Source organism: Aplidium turbinatum, chromosome 5, assembly GCF_918807975.1.
Source record: "Aplidium turbinatum chromosome 5, kaAplTurb1.1, whole genome shotgun sequence".
NCBI lineage: Eukaryota > Metazoa > Chordata > Ascidiacea > Aplousobranchia > Polyclinidae > Aplidium > Aplidium turbinatum.
The window spans coordinates 23,755,170-23,776,992 of record NC_137476.1 but is presented as its reverse complement, the minus strand read 5'-3'; the positions used below and the strand labels follow the sequence as shown (position 1 = coordinate 23,776,992).

The 21,823-nt window shown below is 38.7% G+C and overlaps 1 protein-coding gene across 1 annotated transcript; it reads left to right on the top strand.

Moving 5' to 3' along the window:
• The first annotated feature begins 4,792 nt into the window (after positions 1 to 4,792).
• On the top strand, positions 4,793 to 20,237 carry LOC145770449 (E3 ubiquitin-protein ligase RNF170-like). Its single transcript, XM_082582102.1, has 5 exons — positions 4,793 to 4,903; positions 13,898 to 14,024; positions 15,048 to 15,147; positions 18,514 to 18,698; positions 19,379 to 20,237. The coding sequence occupies exons 1-5, from the start codon at positions 4,845 to 4,847 to the stop codon at positions 19,643 to 19,645; spliced, it is 738 nt and encodes a 245-aa protein (XP_082438228.1). The 5' UTR covers positions 4,793 to 4,844; the 3' UTR covers positions 19,646 to 20,237.
• Positions 20,238 to 21,823: the final 1,586 nt, after the last annotated feature.

Below are 21,823 nucleotides of genomic sequence, written 5' to 3'. Positions count from 1 at the left end.
CAGGATTTTTTCATGCCAAACAACATAAAAAATGCCAACCTGGCATCTCTGAAACGAGCTACGAACAACTCGAAATCGAAAAAGCCGAAAAAGAGTTCTGCCAGATATGTCTCATGACAATGATGCATGCAATGAACTAGATGACATGTACAAAAGAAGCAAAAAAGTATTTCAGAAGCACAAAAAAATGGTAGGTTATAATTATCCATGACATCTCAATTAGTCATTTCGCAATGGGTAGGTTATAATGGTTTCTGCTGTCTCCATCTACTATTTTTGCCACAAAAGTAAACATTGAAGCAGCGATTGCTAAGCAAGGACGGTCCCACGAATTACCCATAAGTACCCATAAGCACCATAAGTACCCATAAGCCCCATAAGTCGCGTCGAATTACCCATAAGTACCCATAAGTCGCGTCGAATTACCCATAAGCCCCATAAGTCGCGTCGAATTACCCATAAGCCCCATAAGTCGCGTCGAATTACCCATAAGTCGCGTCGAATTACCCATAGGCACCATAAGTAACATTGAATTACATAGAAGTAACGTCGAATTACCCATAAGCCTGTATAGTGTAGAGTGTAGTCTATAGCCGTCTAGAAGCCTATAGTAGTCGGCTGCATAGCCGAGTGGTGAGGAGCACGGGCTGGGCGTTCCAAAATATAGTTCGACACCGCTCAAGAGCAGGACACTTGAAGGCATGCCTAAAGGTGGACACGAAGATTGGCTTCGTTGCCTTCCCGTCCGCTTATGTGTAATCTGCAGTTTGCTGCAGCAGATGGAGTGTTTTGTCCGATAAAACACCTTAACATTGGACAATTTTCCCTATGAACCAGGTGACTGCAGCATAGCAATCGTTCTCGCACTCAGCCAGAGACTTAATTCTTGCTTTAAACTTGATAATTAAAGAAAAAAAATAATAATGGCAAGGGTGGGAATCAAACCCGTGTCACCAAATTCAATAGCCTTTGCCTTAACCACTCAGCCACGTAAGCGCTTGTGAAATCTTAGCTTATATTGTTTATATGGGTAATGTTTCGAGAACGTTCACAATATTATCAGTTTAGTTTGTTTTTATTTCTGACCATCACAACGAAAAAACAATACACGACAAACTTAGCACAGATCTATAAAAGGTAGAAGCGACAAAACGCGGACGTTATAACGTGCACGATACCAAAGCTTGCAGATTACATATACGCTGACATGAGGCGTAAGTAATTCCACGTTGCTTATGGGTAACTCGACGCAACTTATGGGGCATTTGGGTAATTCGACGCGACTTATTGGGCTTATGGGTAATTCGACGCGACTTATGGGGCTTATGGGTAATTCGACTCGCGTCGAATTACCCATAAGTCGCGTCGAATTACCCATAAGCAACGTGGAATTACTTACGCCTTCATGTCAGCGTATATGTAATCTGCAAGTCGCTGTTGCGACTTGCGATCGTGTCACTTAAACTGATTGTCCTGCTTTGGTATCATGCACGTTATAACGTCCGCGTTTTGTCTCTTCTACCTTTTATAGACCTCTGCTAAGTTTGTCGTATATTGTTTTTTCGCTGTGATGGTCAGAAATAAAAACAAACTAAACTGATAATATTGTGAACGTTCTCGAAACATTACCCATATAAACCAAATTAAGCGAAAATTTCACGAGCTCTTGCGTGGCTGAGTGGTTAAGGCAAAGGCTATTGAGTTTGATGACACGGGTTTGATTCCCACCCTTGCCATTATTCTTTTTTTCTTTAATTATCAAGTTCAAAGCAAGAATTAAGTCTTTAGCTGAGTGCGAGAACGATTGCTATGCTGCAGTCACCTGGTTCATAGGTCTATAAAAGGTAGAAGCGACAAAACGCGGACGTTATAACGTGCATGATACCAAAGCAGGACAATCAGTTTAAGTGACACGATCGCAAGTCGCAACAGCGACTTGCAGATTACATATACGCTGACATGAAAGCGTAAGTAATTCCACGTTGCTTATGGGTAATTCGACGCGACTTATGGGTAATTCGACGCGAGTCGAATTACCCATAAGCCCCATAAGTCGCGTCGAATTACCCATAAGCTCCATAAGTCACGTCGAATTACCCAAATGCCCCATAAGTCGCGTCGAGTTACCCATAAGCAACGTGGAATTACTTACGCCTCATGTCAGCGTATATGTAATCTGCAGGCTTTGGTATTGTGCACGTTATAACGTCCGCGTTTTGTCGCTTCTACCTTTTATAGATCTGTGTTAAGTTTGTCGTGTATTGTTTTTTCGTTGTGATGGTCAGAAATAAAAACAAACTAAACTGATAATATTGTGAGCGTTCTCGAAACATTACCCATATAAACAAATTAAGCGAAAATTTCCCGAGCGCTTGCGTGGCTGAGTGGTTAAGGCAAAGGCTATTGAATTTGATGACACGGGTTTGATTCCCACCCTTGCCATTATTATTTTTTTTTTCTTTAATTATCAAGTTCAAAGCAAGAATTAAGCCTCTAGCTGAGTGCGAGAACGATTGCTATGCTGCAGTCACCTGGTTCATAGGGAAAATTGTCCAATGTTAAGGTGTTTTATCGGACAAAACACTCCATCTGCTGCAGCAAACTGCAGATTACACATAAGCGGACGGGAAGGCAACGAAGCCAATCTTCGTGTCCACCTTTAGGCATGCCTTCAAGTGTCCTGCTCTTGAGCGGTGTCGAACTATATTTTGGAACGCCCAGCCCGTGCTCCTCACCACTCGGCTATGCAGCCGACTACTATAGGCTTCTAGACGGCTATAGACTACACTCTACACTATACAGGCTTATGGGTAATTCGACGTTACTTCTATGTAATTCAATGTTACTTATGGTGCCTATGGGTAATTCGACGCGACTTATGGGGCTTATGGGTAATTCGACGCGACTTATGGGGCTTATGGGTAATTCGACGCGACTTATGGGGCTTATGGGTAATTCGACGCGACTTATGGGGCTTATGGGTAATTCGACGCGACTTATGGGTAATTCGACGCGACTTATGGTGCTTATGGGTACTTATGGGTACTTATGGGGCTTATGGGTAATTCGTGGGACCCAGCAAGGATTCAGAGAGAGGGGGAGAAGCCTTTTATTTTGTCTGTTGCAAAAAATAGTATACGATACAAGTATAAACCGGTACAAATATATTCAACAACAGACAGGAAGCAGCGAAAGATTAGTAGTCATCGAGTCAGCTGCTTCCCGTGTTTTTAACTTGACACATGTAAAGCATCGGCATTACCGTACGTTACGACGTTACGATTGTATCAGAAGTTAAAAGGGGCCTGATAAGGGCTTGGGTGTGGACAAAAATGAATGTTGAAATTATTTTTAAATGTGTAAAATATATTTTTGTTATGCTCAACCCAGTTGTGTTGTGGTAATAATTATTTTACGTGTAAGGATAGTTTATATTTAAATATGAGAATGGTTGTTTATATTTGAATTGAATTTTAAGGCTGTCTGACTACATGATAAATATTCTATCTAACTTATCTAATTTAGCTATCTGACTCCATTAACTAATTTACACACAAATATTACCGGTACTCGAATTATAATTTTAAGTTATCAGAAGGTGTTCATATAATATTGTAGGTTATGGCAACATGAATTTAAACATTGTAGTTATGGCAAAGGAATTTAAACATTGTAGAATAATGAAACAAAAGGGTACGGATTTTCACATTACAACAGGTGTCCAACTTGTTACATACGTTTTCTTCACTGAGCTCAGTTTGAGCTGGTCTGACTGCGCTGGTTTGATGTGAGCTGGTCTGATGTGAACTGGTTTCGTGTGAGCTCTCGCCAAATACGAACAAATCATTTTATATTCTGCTCCCTTTTTTCTATTTATATACTTCGGGAGCAGTTTACAAGGAAAATTACAGAAACACTACGAAACAAATTTAAGTTAAACTAGTTCACTATAGTAATTTTAGTAAAAGGCAGGAAAACTTACATGATGAAATAATGGATCGCTACAGTGTCTTGTCTGTTCGGTGGTATAAAATAAATAATATTAAATAAAAAATAAAACATTTGGCAACTTGTAAAATAATCAGAGTTGCCAGTTTGCGGTTTTTCCCAACAGAATTGGGAAAGTTTATTTTGCGATTGCGAGGTTGATTTTTGATTAATTGTGAAAATCTTTATACTTGGACTGAGAAAGCTTCGAAATAATTTTCACAGTATGTGGTTGATTCGTTTGTTTTTTTTTCGTTTTGAATCAACTTATTTTTTTTAAGAAAAACTTCGGTGAGGCTTGGAAAGTTTTGCTTCCAAAGCGTTCTCTTTTTTTTGCCTCAGAGAAACGTTAGTAAAGATGTTACCTCTTCTGACTGACTGACCGACTGTTTAGTGTTTGGATGCATCTTCTGTCTGGGAAGCGTACAGTACTTCTGTACCGCATGCAAATTAAATTATACTTGAACACAAACTAAATGAAAAGTGAAGACATCAAGACACCAGGCTGTTGATTGATTGATTGATTGAATGACCGAATGTGCTCCAATATTTAACAATACCAAGAGAAGAAGAAGGTTTTTAAATACACAGTCACTTAATTTTTTCTGAATAAAAAGTTGATATTGTCTTCTATGTTTTTTGTTTTGGTATGATGGATTGAAAAGCTTGTTGTTTGTTCTTATTCCCCTACTTTATGCAATACATTACATATATATATATATATACAAGTATTGTTTTTCAGTTGTTCAAGGTTAGCTTGTTGATTGTAAGGCACATTTAAATAATTGATGATGTTTGACTCTGTGGTTAAATCAAGTACATCAGGTACTTACGTGGAAGGTATTGGAGATGATGTCATGATTGCTTTCATTTCTCTTCTTGTGCTCATTATCACATCTGTTCTACTTATAGTCAAGTAAGCTAAACAGTTTTGGGAGCTGGAATACTAGTCTCCTCTCCGGTCAAAAATAGCATACCGGTACATTGAAATTAACCAAAAAGATAGGATGAAACTACTTTCCCTTTAGGCTACGTTACTGTTCATACACTTCACCCTATGTATCCTGGTCCATCCCAATCTTTAACGTCTGTACATATGTGTGCACATCATAGCATTTATGACAATGGTGAAGACTTGTACCGTATATCAGCTCCCAGTTTTGCTTTTCACTTTCATTTCAAGCTATGTTACTGCTTTAGCAGAAATGACATATTTTTCATTTGTGCTACATACCGTAAGCTTATTGAACAATTCATGGGAAGACTGGTTTTTTTTTTCACTGAGACTTTTCGGTCATTTGTCCAAAATGACTTGAAAAAATTTGATCATTTTTTATTTATTTTGGTGATATACAGTCAATTGACTGTATGTTTTTTGGACATTTTGCTAAAAAATTGGTCAATGACCAAAAAAAAAAAACCAGATTACAGATGACACAACCTTGAATGTTATGTTTGTTATGTAAAATTAAAACTATTGATATAGGCTACGATACCAATATTTTGTTGACACTGATACAATTTTTTAGACTAATACTGAACTACTGATGTTTTATTGCTGATAGTGTTACAATATTTTGTAACAACAATGATCAATTTAAATAGCAAAAATCATTATGAAACGTAAACCAACATGTAGATTTTGTTTGAATAAAAATGTTCAAGAAAGGTTTTATGTCACATTCGCTTTTTTTCATTGTTGCTTCTTAATTATTTTTGTGGCGTCATAACAACAATGAAGAAACGTATTTGAGTGTTAGGCAAATTAAGAACAGGGATTGCACAAGTCATCAGAATATCATCATTGAACTTAACAAAACTAACTCAAAAATCAACTGTTCTAAAACACTTTATGTCAGGCTATTTGATTGATTGAATCTTTATCCTCGGACTGAGAAAGCTTCTTGAAGAGCTTAATCCTGGCAGTTTCGCATACTTGTAGAGGCTTTGAATCACTGACGCAGGCCCGGTCACCGAAATTGACAGAGTAAGGTTTCGGATTGTTGAAGTCTTGTTGCCAGGGAATTATTCCATCTATTAGATGCCGCTGAATAGAGAGCAGTCCTTAACGTGCGTTGCTCAAGCGCACACCTCGAGAGTAGAACCAGCGCCGCTTGATCTTGAAGCTTCTTCGTTCCAGAAGTCACGCGCTAACCAACCGAGCTATTGGGGCGGACGGATTTATTTGTTATGTTGCAGTATATATTGCTTCTTAACTGGTTACTTAATGTAATGACAATAACAATAAAGATGTAGACATCATGGTTGAGTGTTCTGCAAATCAAACCTCATTAGCACAGGGATTTTAGGTAACTCTATGGGCTCAGATGTTGACAATATTGTCAACATGACATTTTCTTCTATTTGTCGATACAAATGCATTGCTTTCACTAGGGTGGCTCTTAAAATTGAGTTTTTGAATTTTGCTTGGGACACCCTTTCAAATGGTGAGGTTGTCAGAAAAAATAACTCTTGCAAATTTTTTTTTAATTTGAAGTTGATTTAGAGGTGGCCCTCCCTCCCTAAAGTTCTGTGCCCTCCCTCGAAATACCAAATCTGCATAACTCGAAAACCACTTGAGCTAGAGATACAGTTATTGTGTTAAAAGATGCAGAAAACATGGTTTTCTATCTGCTTTCTGAACATTGAATGCATCTATCTTGAGTAGAAAAGCAGTTATTTAGAAAAAACGCATTTGACCAAATCTTGATTTTACAACCTTTTTTGTGACCACGCAACCGTCTACAAAATTTCTTTTTTTTTTGTCTTAATTTTTGCACCTTAGAGGGAACACTGGTAACGATATTCATTTCAAAATGTAATTCTGGTCAGTATCATACTGGAAGAAGCGATATTATTGACAATATTTTACATATTGCCTTGCGTATCGTGACAGGATGTCTGCGACCTACACCATCGGACAATTTCCCTGTCCTTGCAGGCAACCAACCAGCTGAGTTTCGTCGCGAAGAAGCCATCCTGTCTCTTTCTCGCCGCACTACGAACCCCAACCACTTGCTCCACTCAAATCTCTACGAATCTGTGAGCGAGCAATCGAGCATCCTCGGCAACTGAAATCGAGACACCCATTTGTATGTGACGCACAACTCCTGATGAAAACCGCTGAAGACCAATCCATCAGCGCGGCTACCTGGGAGGACAGCAAATGGAGCTCAGAGTGAAAGAAGAACTCCTCAAGACTCTAAAGTTGTATCTCCGACACCAGCCCCCATCCAACCGGAATGGATAATTTGCCAAGGAAGGCCTGGGTGTGGCTCAACCGCCTACGTACTGGGCTAGCCTACTGGAGTCAGACTATTCCGCTTCAACATGCACAAATGGGGGATGGCTCCATCCGCAATCTGTGAGTGTGGCAAAGAGGAACAAACCACAGACCACACCATCTGTAACTGCACCAAATGGTGTGCGTGGTCTGCTTGAACTGGATGACGAATCAATGGACGAATCAAAGGATTGCTGCTCAACACCTGCTCAAGCATCTAAACAGCATCGCCACTGCCCAAGAGTGGTAAAAGACAGAGCCCTTGACCCCTGGAGTAACAAAGAAGGTTTAAAGTTTAAACGAAGAAGAATAGACAATATTGTTCTTGTTGGAATTTGGAAACAGTTTCCTGTGTTCAGTAACAACTTGCAAAAGAAACTGAAGTTGGTACTCATCTTCAGTTAAGATTTTGTTAAAATCCTGGATTAGACTTTGAGCAACTCCTCTCTCTGCTCTGTCATTGACTACTGAAAGTCCCTTCGCCATGTGTAAAGCTTGAATAAATGCACCATCTTCAGTCCAATGAGCAGGATCCTTTGAAAGTATAATTATTGCTTCATTTTCACCCAACACCAACAGCTGAAGAAGCCATTTTGAATTAGAGGTGCAATACTGATCTAGACCCTTATTGCTAAGAAACGCATCTACTTTGATGCTTGGTCTCCTTGGTGGACGTTCTCCTGTTTCATCTAACATGGTTGCCACCATTAGCTTTTTACTTTCCACAGACAATCGAGAGTCAAACAAGGCTAGACCAACCATTTCTTCGGACAGATACCATAAATGCAGACCAAGCTTTTTGCATAAATCGCCTTCGCCATCCAACAAGTGCGATGCATAGCACCTGAAGCTTGAAAGCGGATTCCACGCTCAGGAATTTCTCCAAGGAATATGATAAAAAACGGGCATTTTAGCTATGCATGAATGCATAAAAGTTTAGGAATACTTATTTCGTTTATTGCTTTACCAGTTTTACAGGTTAGTTTATGAACTTTGTTTATTGAATAGCTTGGGCCACAATACTTGTTTAGCACTGTTTTGTGCTAGAATACCGAAAACAGGTTTTTTCTAAATAACTGCTTTTCTACTCAAGATAGACGCAATCACTGTTCAGAAAGCAGATAGGAAATCATGCTTTCTGCATCTTTTGACACAAAAACCGTATCTCTAGCTCAAGCAGTTTTTGAGATATGCAGATTTGGTATTTTGGAGGAGGGCGCAAAACTTTAGGGGGGGAGGGCCACCTCTAAATCAATTTCAAATTCAAAAATTTTTTGCAGGAGTTATTTTTTCTGACAACCTCACCTTTTAAAAGGGTGTCCCACACAAAATTCATATTTTTTTCATTTTTTGCCAAATAAGAGCCACCCTAGCTTTCACACTAGTGAAGTTTTCTTTTTAGATGATTTAATGTTGATAAAACCTCATCAAAATAATCATAAGTTTCAATCGAGAGGTCTGCTTCCTACTCAGGGCTTAGTTTTAACTTACTAGCTCCCAAACGAAGCATAAAGGAAGCTCAACAAACATTAAAACATGTAGTACAACAATAAATAATTGTTGAGTATATCAAGAAATATTTGCTCTTCTGAAGTTTTGTGGGTCTTGGGCAAACCTGTATATAAGTGACACATGCAGATTGCAGTCTGCAGATCATGTATGCTTTCTACATAGTGTAGCATTTTTCTCGTTTGATGTCATAAAAAAACTGTATGATTCAAAGTGTTTAAAGTAGGAGTACCGTATCAATCAACCTCCACTTTTTGGAAAGTAGTTTAGTTTCTGTTGCCAATTTTCTTTTGCTGACATATGTTTGAGCATTTGAGCAAGCTGAAAGGTGTGTTTTGAGAAAATCTGTTTTGTTACTTTTCCCATTGTGTGTCATGATAATAAATGCATTGTTGCTAACAACGTTTATTAAATTGTAATTGATGACCATTGGGTGACGATTTCAAGCAAATAATTTTTTTCATTTCATCAAGAGTTTCATCCATGATAACTGAAGGTTTCTTGTAACAGTCAGTTGAAAACAGAAGAGTGTTAAGAGGACATCATGAAACTTCCTGTTTCGTTTTGGTACATATGACAATAGCGAATGTTGTTCAAATGGTCATACATTGCTTCAGTACTTTCCACCTCTCTTCCCCTTGGTGATTTGAGCTGTGGTGGTACTTCACGTCAATTGGCGATTACTGTTAATTAGCAACCAATGTAAGGTTATGAACTGAAAGATTGCAAACCAGATCATGAGAGGCAAGTAAATAATTGGAATTAAAGGGAGATCCGTAACAATATTCTTCTTTTGAGGTAGAGTATAAGAACTGGCATTTTGACTCCCTTCAGTCGGAAAGCTGTTCACCTTTATGCACAATGCACAATTGCACATGCAACTTTCTTAAAAGAAGCCGGCTATTCATATGCGTAGGGGTGTTAAATTTCGATTCGATTTCGATTAAGGTGATATTCGAAATTGTTTTTCGTGTCGGACATATTCGAAATTATAGCCACCCTGTCGGCTGAACGCGGTTGAAAGTGGCGTGAAATCTGTCTTGTCGCATTTTGCAAGCGAAAAAAGACTTCGACCCATGCGCATCGTCGATCACGTGACTATCACACGCTCTCGCGGGTACAACCATAGTACAACGGCCAGTCCCGCACCAGGGATGCAGGGTTGGCATTTTTAATGCCAAATTTCACAAATTTCTCTCTAGGTTGTGCAATAGCAGAAAGTGTAGGCTGAGCTTTGTCGCAGTTTTATCCATTTTTTACCGAATCCATAGGTGCCTGAGCCGTGGGGTCAGGGCCGTAGCTAGACTGCAGAGCAAGGGGTAGCCAGACCGCAGAGCAGGGGGGGCAACTTTTTTTAGGGGGGTCGAAAAAATTTAAATGGGCAAAATCATTATAATTGTAGCTGTTGCCCGAGAATGTTGAGATTATGCCAAGCGGGGGACAACATTTTTTTCAGGTAGGGCGAGGCCCCCCTGAAAAAAAGTTGCCCCCCTTGCTCTGCAGTCTGGCTACCCCGGCTGGCTACGGGCCTGCGCATATTTCTGTGTGGGGGCAACTTTTTATGCTGTATTGATACATAAAGCATTAGATAAACTAGCGATCGGCAGCAGGAAAACACTTTTTGAATGCAAACCGCAACAGCTTCGCGATAAATAATCACTAGAACGAGTTGCGATGCTACAACACCAGACAACAAAATCTGTCATTTTTACATTGATTTAACGTCTGCAGACGTTGAATCAATGTAAAAATGGCTGATTTTGCTTCCTGGAACATAGCAAAAATCTACCATTTTGTGTCGATTCAATGTCGTCAGATGTTGAATGCACCCAAAAACAACATAATTTGCTTACGTAGACGGAGCGTGCGTTTAGCTTTATGCGTTTGCAAACATGTCGCTTTCAAACTCGATGTCGCTTTCAAATCAAAACCTCTGCACTCTGCAGTGAAATGTCGCGGCAGTGAATCGCTCGCTGTGAAAATGAACTTGAAGTGATTGGGATCCCAGCGACCTCGGCTCCAGCGGAGCGATCGTTTTTAAAAGCTGGCCTGACCGTCAAAAAGCGGATAGTGATATCCCGACTGACGGGTGACCATGTCCATCAGCTTGTGTTCATAAACACCAACATGGGCCTGGAGCTGTAGACGTTATTTTGTGTTCTTTTTTCGCAAATTTTCATGGCTTTTTTTCGCGTTTTCCAGTGAATTTTCATGTCGTTTCTTACAATAAAATCACATTTTGCAGTTTGGTGAATAGTTGTGATATTCGAAATCGAAATTCGGAAATCGAAAATAAATTGAATTTCGAATATTCAAATAATCGAAATTGAACACCCCTACATATGTGATTATAGCTAGCCATTGCGCAGTGATTTCAAACTCATTATTTTCAAGACTTATCCTTATCTTCCATTGTTTCTAATTGTTGACGTTTTGTCAACAGATGTGCCGATTAAAGGTCCACATCTTTTAGGCGCAGACAGTTAGGCGCCGGTCAAATAGGCATGCATACTGTGGCGTCAGGATATTTAGGTGTGGAGCGCTGTGGTGCCCGGTCATCTAGGTGCTATTCCTAGTAAAGTCTGCAGATTATATCAGCTTGGCGGGTAGGGCAATGCTTTTCATACAAATTCTTATATTGAACAGAAAAATATGTTATTTTGTTAATGCGTGCATATATTTGTTGTTAATCATGGCTTCAGTGAGTGAAGCTGCTTTATTCGGCAATGCTTTTCACACAAAATGTTATATATTGAACAGAAAAATATATTGTTTTTTTAATGCTTGTGTTCGGCATTTATTTGTTGTTAGTCCAGGTTTGTGTCGGCGAAAACTTTATCAATTATTCAAGTTTCAAAGCATGACAATCAAACAAAAGAGCTTGCTAAGTGGGTTCTTTGCTATACTTGCATAGTCAGGCACTGCACACCAAAATTTTTACCATCCGCTTGGATATAGGCTATGGTATGTTTTTTACTGATGTTTAGTATAGTTATTATTTGACTTAACTAAAAGTGAACTCAGTCATGCTTTAAAGCTTGAATAATTGATAAGCTTTCCCCGACGCAAACCTGGACTAACAACAAATGAATGACGAACACAACACATGCATTAAAAAAGCAATATATTTTTCTGTTTAATATAACATTTTGTGTAAAAAGCATTGCCGGTTTAAGCAGATTCATTCACGGAATGCATGACATATTTTTCTGATATTCAGCAGACTTTACTACTACTGTACTAGGAATAGCACCTAAATGACCGGGCGCCACAGTGCTCCGCACCTAGTTATCCTGATGCCACAGTGCGCGAACCTATTTGACTGGCGCCTAACTGTCTGCACCTAAAAGATGTGCTCCACCGATTAAGGTAAAACACAAATAACTGATTGTCAAAACAATTTAACGTTTTGAAATTATTACAGCAATTGGCGACTCAGAAGCCCTCTTTCTCACTGAATGTTGCTGAGCTAGTGCATACCGGGCGAGGGCAATCTCACACAAAAAATCGATGTTGACAAAATGTCAACACATGCGAGGATAAGGGGTTTAAACAGAGCGGTCATGCGAACCTTTTGAATGTCATAAGATTTATTATAAAACTAAATCAAAATCAACCATTCAAAAAAGTTGTGTGTCCACACAATTTACTTTTTGAAGTAGATTGAATTATTATTGCCAAAGTAACCTTTACAGCCTATTTTACTCTTTGTGGGATATGTTTCTTTATTGTTTCTTAATTGTTTTAGCATCATTTGCAGCCTGTTGTGGTCCACTGGCCAAATGTTTCTAATACAGTACCAATATCACAAAACTATGCAATCTGCAAATATATACTTTTTTTTAACTGTTAAACAATGGCAACCCAATTCCATGGAAAATTGTTGAAACTGACAAGTTCAAAAATTTGTATTTGGAGTTGTTTACTGTAAAGCTTTTATAAAAATCCTGTATTCCAAAAAAACATTTACTGTACCTGAGCACTGTGATTAATTTATTATGTATATTAATTTGTTTTTTATCATTAGTAAAATGATTATTGGTTCTATTGATTTAGCATTAGATATATATTATTGGCTGCATAGCTGAGTGGTGAGAGCCTTGGTTCAACGTTTGAAAGGCTCCCGGTTGGACACTGCTCAAGAGCATGTGCTTTGACAAAACACTTATGCATGCTGCCAATTGCAGAGTGGCTCCACTTTGACTATAGTCCTTGATTTCTCATGATTATGAGTAAGAGTACACTGCTCTAAAGAGAAACGGAATGGCCGTTTCGGTGAGTCCGATTCGGTGAGTCCGATCCCTTAACGGGGGATTTTTTCGATTTGTTTTTAATTACTGGTACCGTAGCCTAATTACCATTGCCGTTTTAGGGTTTGGGGTTAAGGTTAGGGGTTAGAGGTTAGGAACTCACCGAATTGGACTCACCGAATTGGACTCACCAAATAGTAGCAGACCCAAAGTGAAATGCCTATGGCTCTCCTTAAGGCTATGACGCACTGAACTGAACATATTATTTTTATTTCATAAGGTCTCGTCAGTGCTCTAAACGTACATGGCAGAATGCCTTTTTTCTATGTAAAGTAAACTTAATAGGCAGGGTTGAGAAAAACCCGTTTTTTTTTAGTTTTATATATTGAAAAAAGGTAGATTCATGCTTATTTCACCTCAAAACTACTTTTTACCAATGAAGTGCCTCTCACTCACAGTACATGCTGGCATAAATGGATAAAATAATGCACTAGGACTGTTTAACTATGACGCCTTGCATAAATGAGTTTTAGTGTAGTACAACAAAGTGGTATTACGTGAAGTCCTAATTTGAAGTTTGTTAAAGTGCTTTGTAGTGTTTTTGTTTATTTTTTTCGATTTTCTGATACAAACTGGACAAATATGATGCTCTGGGTTTTTTGATCATTTTTAAGTGGGTTTTTGTAAATTTTTTGGGTTTGGTAAAATACCTACAACCCTGTTGATAGGCCTACAGCATAGCGATTTTCCATTTGAACGACATTGTAACGGCAGTTTGGTTCTCTCACCCACCTTGCCAAAGTGCTTGAACTTCCAAAACAAAACGTGAGGGATTCATAAAAACTCAATTTTTTATATTCTTATTTAGATTCAAGTACTTAGATGGGCTTAGTGCAATTCATCCAGAGAGTCAAGAGGATGTGAATGCTGCTCGGAGCCATTTGCAAATTGATGTCAATGAAGAACTGAACGAGGGACCAGAAAACTTAGAAACAGTAATATGAATGATCGATACTTACATCAATAATAACTTCTTAGCAGTAATTTCTAGCTGTGTCAATTAATACAAGCTTGTAAATGCAATGTAAGTTTTTGCTTTACATAAAGATTAGTTTATACCGGTACATGGCTACTAAATGGTTCTAAAAAATCATATTTTTTTATTTTTTACTGATTGGTAATTATATAAAAGCTTTTGTTGTTTTGGGGATGCAGTAAAAATAAAAAAAGGCAATTTAATAAACCTTTAATCAAACTGTCAGCGTGTAGGCAACAACCTTACTCAAATTTTCAAATTCAAATTGTTTTTATTTTTTGAAACCATGTGATGTTAAAACTCGTTGTGTCACCTGGGGAAGACAGGAAAAAATTAAAATGACATTAAAATATGATTTTTAAAAAATGTCAATCTGGCAGTTAGAAAAATCTCCAAAAGTCTGGAGAATGTAACAAATTAGGTTGTGCTGTATGTTTAAGTAACCATGGATAATAAAACTTCAAGTTTGATGAACATTGCAAATAATTTTTTTTTATTGAAAAGATTGTTTATTACTGCTGATGTCATTTTATAGGCATCAAATGTAGGACATTTCTATATTTCTTAGTTGACACTAGCTATTTTGTTGACTATGCCTTGAAATTTCTACATCTGTGTTGTGTGACAATGTTCACTTTTTGGTATTGGAAGTGCATAATTGTGCTAAAATTATTAAGCTTGTTGGCTAAATAAAGCCCCAACCATCAGTTTCTCGTGTTAAAACAAGTTTTTAGACAGATTATCTTTTGTGTTTGTTGCTGTAAGTTGCGGAATTTGTAACTTCAACAGCTATCATAATCACACGTTGTGATGCAATTTGAAAGAGTTTTTACTACTTTCAAAGAACTTCTAACTACCCAGCAGTTTCATTGCAGTCCTGGATTTCTAATCCCATATGACATTGTGAAAGAGATTTTGCCTTGGTTTGTCCATGTTTTTTTGGTGAATGCAAACATCACCATATGTCAGAATCTGTTTTCAGGGTGACAACCAGCATCGATTTTATAGCGATCGTAGATGCCCGGTATGCCTACTTGATGCACGACATGCTGTTGAAACAAACTGTGGACACCTTTTTTGTGGTAAGTTTGGTTCATACAAATGCAATAACAACTTTGTTGTCGACTGCCACCTCTTTATCCTTTACTTTTTCATTTTACGACGAGTATCGTTGTTCATGGAATTCAATACATGGTTGAATCAGCTTTGATGTTGGGAAGCTTTTTATGCACACAATATTTGAGTGGCACTCCCTGTAATTTGACTGGTGGACATTCAGTATAGTTTATCTAATAGATTTTATGAAATCAAGTGAACTTAGCATAAGTTTGATTAGGAATCCATAGAAGTACCGTACTTGATGCCCAACTACTTGCCAAGGGAAGAGTGCAGTAAAAGAAAGCATTACCAGGTATTAGAGGTGGGCAGTAGCGCGCTACTTTTTTGGTAGCAAGAGCATCGCTATATTTTTGTTGGGTAGCGACTGCAGTTACAGCACTGGCGTAGAGTACGGGGGTGCAGGGGTGCGGCGCACCCCCTGCTCTCTTCAGTATTTTAATTCTTTTTTCATTTTAATTTTCATTTTATTACGGTATTCAAAATATATCTGTTTCAAATTCACACTAATTTAGTTTGTTTCCGACGCAGCAAGCTACAAAAACGCCTGAGGTTTAGGGTCCATTATACGGCGTTGTCATTCAAAGAAAGCAACAATATCGTTAAACGCAACAATAGCTGTTACATCAAGAATTGCTGACTTGTTCATTTCCCCGCCCGTTTGAAGCTCAGACTTATTGAATGACTTCGATTCGCTATGACGTAACAATGCAGACTTAACAAATGCAGGCGCAGGTTTAATGTAAGTGTAACCTGGTGTAGCAGTCTTGTGGTTAACCACGTGCTCGCGCGTTGTTATTGCGTTGTAAGCAGTTATAAAGCGCCGAAAACAACAACCATAATAATTAAAATGAAGTAGGCAACTTTACAGTTCATGTGCACTTGTGCAGCTATAGACTTGCTTAAAGTAATAAAGTTATTAATTTGCCTTGTTAAAGTGTCTTGAAAAGTTTAGACCTGGATTCTCTGTGATTAGTTCCGCGTCTACAAGCCTTAAAGCAGCCGACGGCCATGGCCGCTAAGTAGTGCTTGAATGACCTCCGGTGCCACCTCCTCAGTCGGCCAATTTGGACGCCAGTTTCTTCTAGCTAATTATTTAATTTTGCAATAGAATGATCGATGATTAACTGTTAAAAATATCTACAGTAGTATCAAAGAGTGACGCAGAATTAGGTCAGCGCGTCATAATAACCACTGCGTTGCATTGTGCGGAAACTTTTGCTATTGTATGGAAATGTCCAGCTGCGATCACCAGCTATAAGTCTTGTTTGTAATTCCCAACGTTTATTTTAACAAAGTGTCAATCCGAAGTGCTAATTTACATCGGCTGGCAATATCGTCGAATTTATGTAGATTCAATGTTGTCGAACATTGAATCGTTGTTAAAAAAAAGAACTACCCAGACAACAAAATTCGTCATTTTTACCCTGATTTAACGACTGCAAATGTAGAATCAATGTAAAAATGATGAATTTTGTTGTCTGGGTAGGTTAGTTGACATCCGAGGGGAAAGCACGTGTCTTCGGGGTTGAGAAATGTTTCGGCTGTGGGTTAGTGATTTCACACCCTCAATGGTGACATCATAAGAGTATAAATGGTCAGGTTTTATGAAAGGCGGTATGCAGTTGAAACAATTTAGTGTCGTTAGATGTCGATAAAAAAAATAATAATAAAAAAGTTAGATGGTCCGCAATACTGCATGGATTACAATCCCGACAAAGGAGTTATTGAGTGGTACAACGATTCTATAACAGGACGTCGCCCAGACTTCAACACCAAGTGATCATTTTGGCATTGTTGCAAGTTTAATTCTATCTACTTGTGCTATCGCTTTGCATTTTGGCCTCCAAGCAAGTAGATTTGGCCGTCGAGAAGGAGCTCTCGGTAGGCCACGATGGCTGCCGGAAAAAAACACGAGTTTTAAGGCCTGGTAAAAAAAAATAATAATAAAAAAGTTAGATGGTCCCGCAATACTGCATGGATTACAATCCCGACAAAGGAGTTATTGAGTGGTACAACGATTCTATAACAGGACATCGCCCAGACTTCAACAACACCAAGTGATCATTTAGGCATTGTTGCAAGTTTAATTCTATCTACTTGTGCTATTGTTATTCGCATTTTGGCCTCCAAGCAAGTAGATTTGGCCGTCGAGAAGGAGCTGTCGGTAGGCCACGATAGCTGCCGGAAAAAAACACGAGTTTTAAGGCCTGGTCTATCACACGAAAACAATGAAGGGGGCAGGTAAAGGACAAGCTAGCATGGATATGTTTTTAAGTAAAATCAGCAAGTCGGTGGAAGCCACCGAAGCGCTTGCTGTTGTGCCTAGCGATTCTAAGCTGCCAGGTACCTCGACCCCGTGGAACGTTTGCAAGAAAAAAAGATTTGTGGAAGTCAGTCCATTGGCAACATACATTTTTATTGCACAGGCCATCAAATAAATTTAGTTGTGCAGGAAAGTTTCAGCCAGAACCATCACGCTATGGCAGCACTTGACGTATTGTCAAGTGTTGTGAATTTCGTGTTGAGAAACACGTTGCTTTCTGCACCCCCGGTAATTTCTAAAACTCTACGCCTATGAGTTACAGCGCTACTTTATTGGTAGTAGTGGAGAAGCGCTACATTTCCTTCAGTCGCACTCCCTCTACCCGCTACTTTCCGAATTAAAGTGAAAAGGGGACTCGTTTTTGGAGATTTTTTATGGAAACAATGCGTAAAAAAATCAAAGCAGAAATCATTCGACTATTGTCGGAAACATGAAGCCACTTGATAAGCAACAAGAGTGACACCAACACCAGTCACAATTTCGAAGATTAATTTTTTGTGTGTTGGTGCCATCGCATGAAACGTCGGTTTGGAAAGAAAAGTCAATTGTGGAGATCTTTTTTTCAGACAGAAGCAAGTCCTTGAACTTTCCAAGCGCCGATTCATTAAATATATCACCCCCCCCCCATTCCTTTCTGTGCTACGGTGAAGAGACTTTTCTCCATTGGAAATACCGTGCTGAAACCAGATCCGGCAGGACTCAGCGACTCGCTTTTTGAAATGCTTGTGTTCTTGAAAGATGCGTTACAATAAATTTCCACTAGAACGTGTTTTCTATAACGACGGTGAAATGGCAGTGTAAACGAATGAAATTCATTCTCAAGGTCATTTTGACGTTTCACAAAGTGCTTTCTGTGTCGGTTTAACTTTTGATTTGGAAGACTAAAAGCTAGAAATCCGCTCCTTATTAGTCAAAAAAATTTTCTTCATTACCGATCATAATTTACGATTAGCTGATCGCAAGACCTTAGCACGGCTTACAATGTCTTCAAAAATTTTCACCACAGGTCGATGCATTATCACTTACTGGCAGTATGGTAACTGGCTGGGTGCGGTACAGTGCCCGGTGTGTCGTCAGATCGTTACCTTGCTCATGAGAGACTTTGATGGAGATGATGATTCAGAAGAACGAACGGATGTGGAAAGAGAGGTCAATCTCTACAACCGTCGATACTCTGGTCAACCGAGACCGGTGAGCAATCACAAGCTATTCAATTTTTAAAACTTAAAGCTTTGGTAAAGAGTTTGCTTTGTTGAACCATATAGACAAACAAAACAAAGTAACTTTAGCGGGTAAAACATTTGAGTTGATTTCTTAATTATGTTATATCTTTGTGTAATAAAAAATGTTAAACCCGGTAAAGTTACTTTTTTCAAAAACTTAGTTTTTGAACAAACTGGGGTGTCTCAGCATACATACAGAAGCTGCGAACCACAATCCTAAACGCGATCACTGATGATGGGTTGTTGACAGTGTAATATTCCACTTATTGTTGATATACATTTTTCCATGCACTGTAAAGCTAGTCTTAGCGAGTTGAATCGGCAGTTTTTGATCTTCCCTCTTTTTTTGGTTCTCGCTTGATAATTCACTCACCCAGCTCGAAAGGAAAGCCTGTTCGACACTGCTGACAAGACAAGCACACTTAAATGCGTACCTAAAGGAGGACATGAAGATGGCTTCCTTGTCTTCTCATCCACTTAATCAAAATCTTCAACCATTTGGGGCAAGCCTGGGTATGACTGAGCTGTTCTAACGAGATGCCCCATAAGAAAAAAAAAAATTCTCGGTGAAGTAGGAGATTACAACGAAGCCATGGCATTAAAGCAACTTTTTACTACTGTATCTTCATATCGTGTTTTGTTATCCAGCTTCTCGATTACATCCGGGATCTTCCAACCCTACTGCGCCATGTATGGCGAGAATTTTTCTCAGTTGGTGGTCTCGTTGTCATGTTCCGCTTTCGCATACTCCTTTGTTTTGTCGCCGTTTTGGTCTATCTTCTCTCTCCCCTTGATATCCTCCCGGAAGCTGTGCTGGGCGTCATCGGATTCCTCGACGATGTCGTTATTCTTCTACTCGTGCTCGTTTACGTCACGATTATATATCGTCAGATCGTTGCCGATCGCGCTGATTGACGACGCCTTGTGATTTTTGTTTTCATTACACTGTTGTTTGACCGAGCATGCGGTTGAACTAGTGACTGGCGGCGGTGCGCCGACCGTACACGAAATGATGATGAGGGTGGTGTGCGACAGCTCGCATCAAAGGTTACAAAAGAAATCGTTCCTGTTGTCACGTGCGATTAGAGTTCCTTCAGTTGTGAGAGAATGCTTGAATTTGCTTGGTGACACTTCAACGTACCAACAAAAAATATAACAACCAAGTGCATTTCTTAACCTCTCATAAGTGTTTCACAAGTAAATCAGAGAGCGTGGTCACCGTTGCATCAAGGATGTTACTTATTCAAGTATGCTGATCCAAATGTTACACCGTTTATAAAGCACTTCATTTGTGTGTGATCAATATAGCTTAGCCTACTTAGCTATTCCGTAGTAACACGTACATTTTATTTGTTTTTTTTTTGCATTGGCGTAAAGGTCTTCTATCTTTCACTGCTACATGTTGAATTTTGTGTTGTAGGCTACGCAATTCACTCAGGCTAGGGAGCCGTTTTGGAAAAACTGGTATCTGCTCAGGAGCTACTAAGCATTCATCCACATGTATTGTTTTAAATCAGTGGTTCTCAACCTTTTTGTCTTGGTGGACCCCTTTTGGTGTCTTCGAAGCGGTCGCGGACCCCTAAAAATTTCAATTTGAAATATTGGTATATCGCGTTTCCTTATGGAATCATATGTTACATAAGTTTCAAAGCAACACACTTAAAAGAATTTGCTGAATTTGCAACGCACTTGACGATTGATGAGATTGACGAAATTATGTTATGACTTATGAGCTATATGTTGGCACACAGGATCAAACATCGGTAAGCTATATGCTCATTTGATGTTTTTCTATAACTTTCATCAAAAGTTAATAGAATACTTGCGACTGAAAATTGAATGAGGCTGTTCACCAGGCATTAAATTAAATAATATGTTATGTTCTACTGGTGCAAATTAAGCTAAACTATCACAAGATGTATACAGTGACAATCTGCTTTTATTCCGACTGTTACAAAGAATTTCTCCCTTTTTTCATTTGAAATCAATATTAATTCGTTATAATCACAGTCATTGCAAAACTGTGAGTGGTGATAGACTGCTGACTAACGTTTGTATTTCTAAATTAATCATTGATCAACAATCTGTTGTCTTAAAAGAATTTAGTTGAACATAGCCAACATAGCCTTATTAAAAGGTTTAAGTAATTTATATGATATTTTAGTTAAGAAACCAAACCTTTGTGCAATGTCCTTTGCAATTTCAAACGACTCACCAGTGCGTTGCGACTTACAGTTTAAGAATCACTGTAGGCTAATACATAAACAAAGCACAAACAATTTTTAAATTTCTTAATTTATCCGTCATGTTGAAAACTCGGAAACTTTCGCGGACCCCCGGAAATCGCTTCACGGACCCCCGGTTGAGAACCACTGTTTTAAATGATGTTTTTAATTTATTCTATTTTAAAAGTCACTCAGAAAAAAAACGAAATAACTAGGATAAATGACATTCTTAATATGTGATATTTCAAAATGTTTTGTGAAATTGCAGATTACCTACTATCTATGCATATTGAAGCTGATAAGACTTGTAGCTTTAGCTCCAAAGATGACACCTTCCTTCCCAGTTGCACGTATAGGATTCATAGCCTGGTTGTTACGTTGAATATGCAATTTTTGTTTTGAGAAATATTTATCATTTTGTTTGATTGGCATTGCGACCGATTCTTGTGTTGTTCCAGAAATACGTTCGCAAACGTACTTTGTTCATGTTGCAACACGCTTGAAATATTTTACATCCATCAAGCAACGTCATAAGGTAGTGTGAGGCATGGGAATGGGGTGGACATGTCCACCCCACTCCTACTAAGGTAAACTTTGCAATACAGTATATTGAGATCCAATGAGAAAACTTGGGCGCCGCTACTGAAACTCGTAACCTATCCAAGGAGCCCAAGAAATTGAAGAAACCATCGCGTATTTTATGAATATCCTATGGGCTAGTGCATTTTCTTTAATGTCTTGATTGGAGACCCCAGGGTCTCATTAGTATCTATTTAACGGCCCTGGATACTGGTGTGAAAGGCACTGCGGTAGGCCACTTTGAGTAAACAGTGAGAAGAACGAATAACACAGGTGAAAACATTGTATC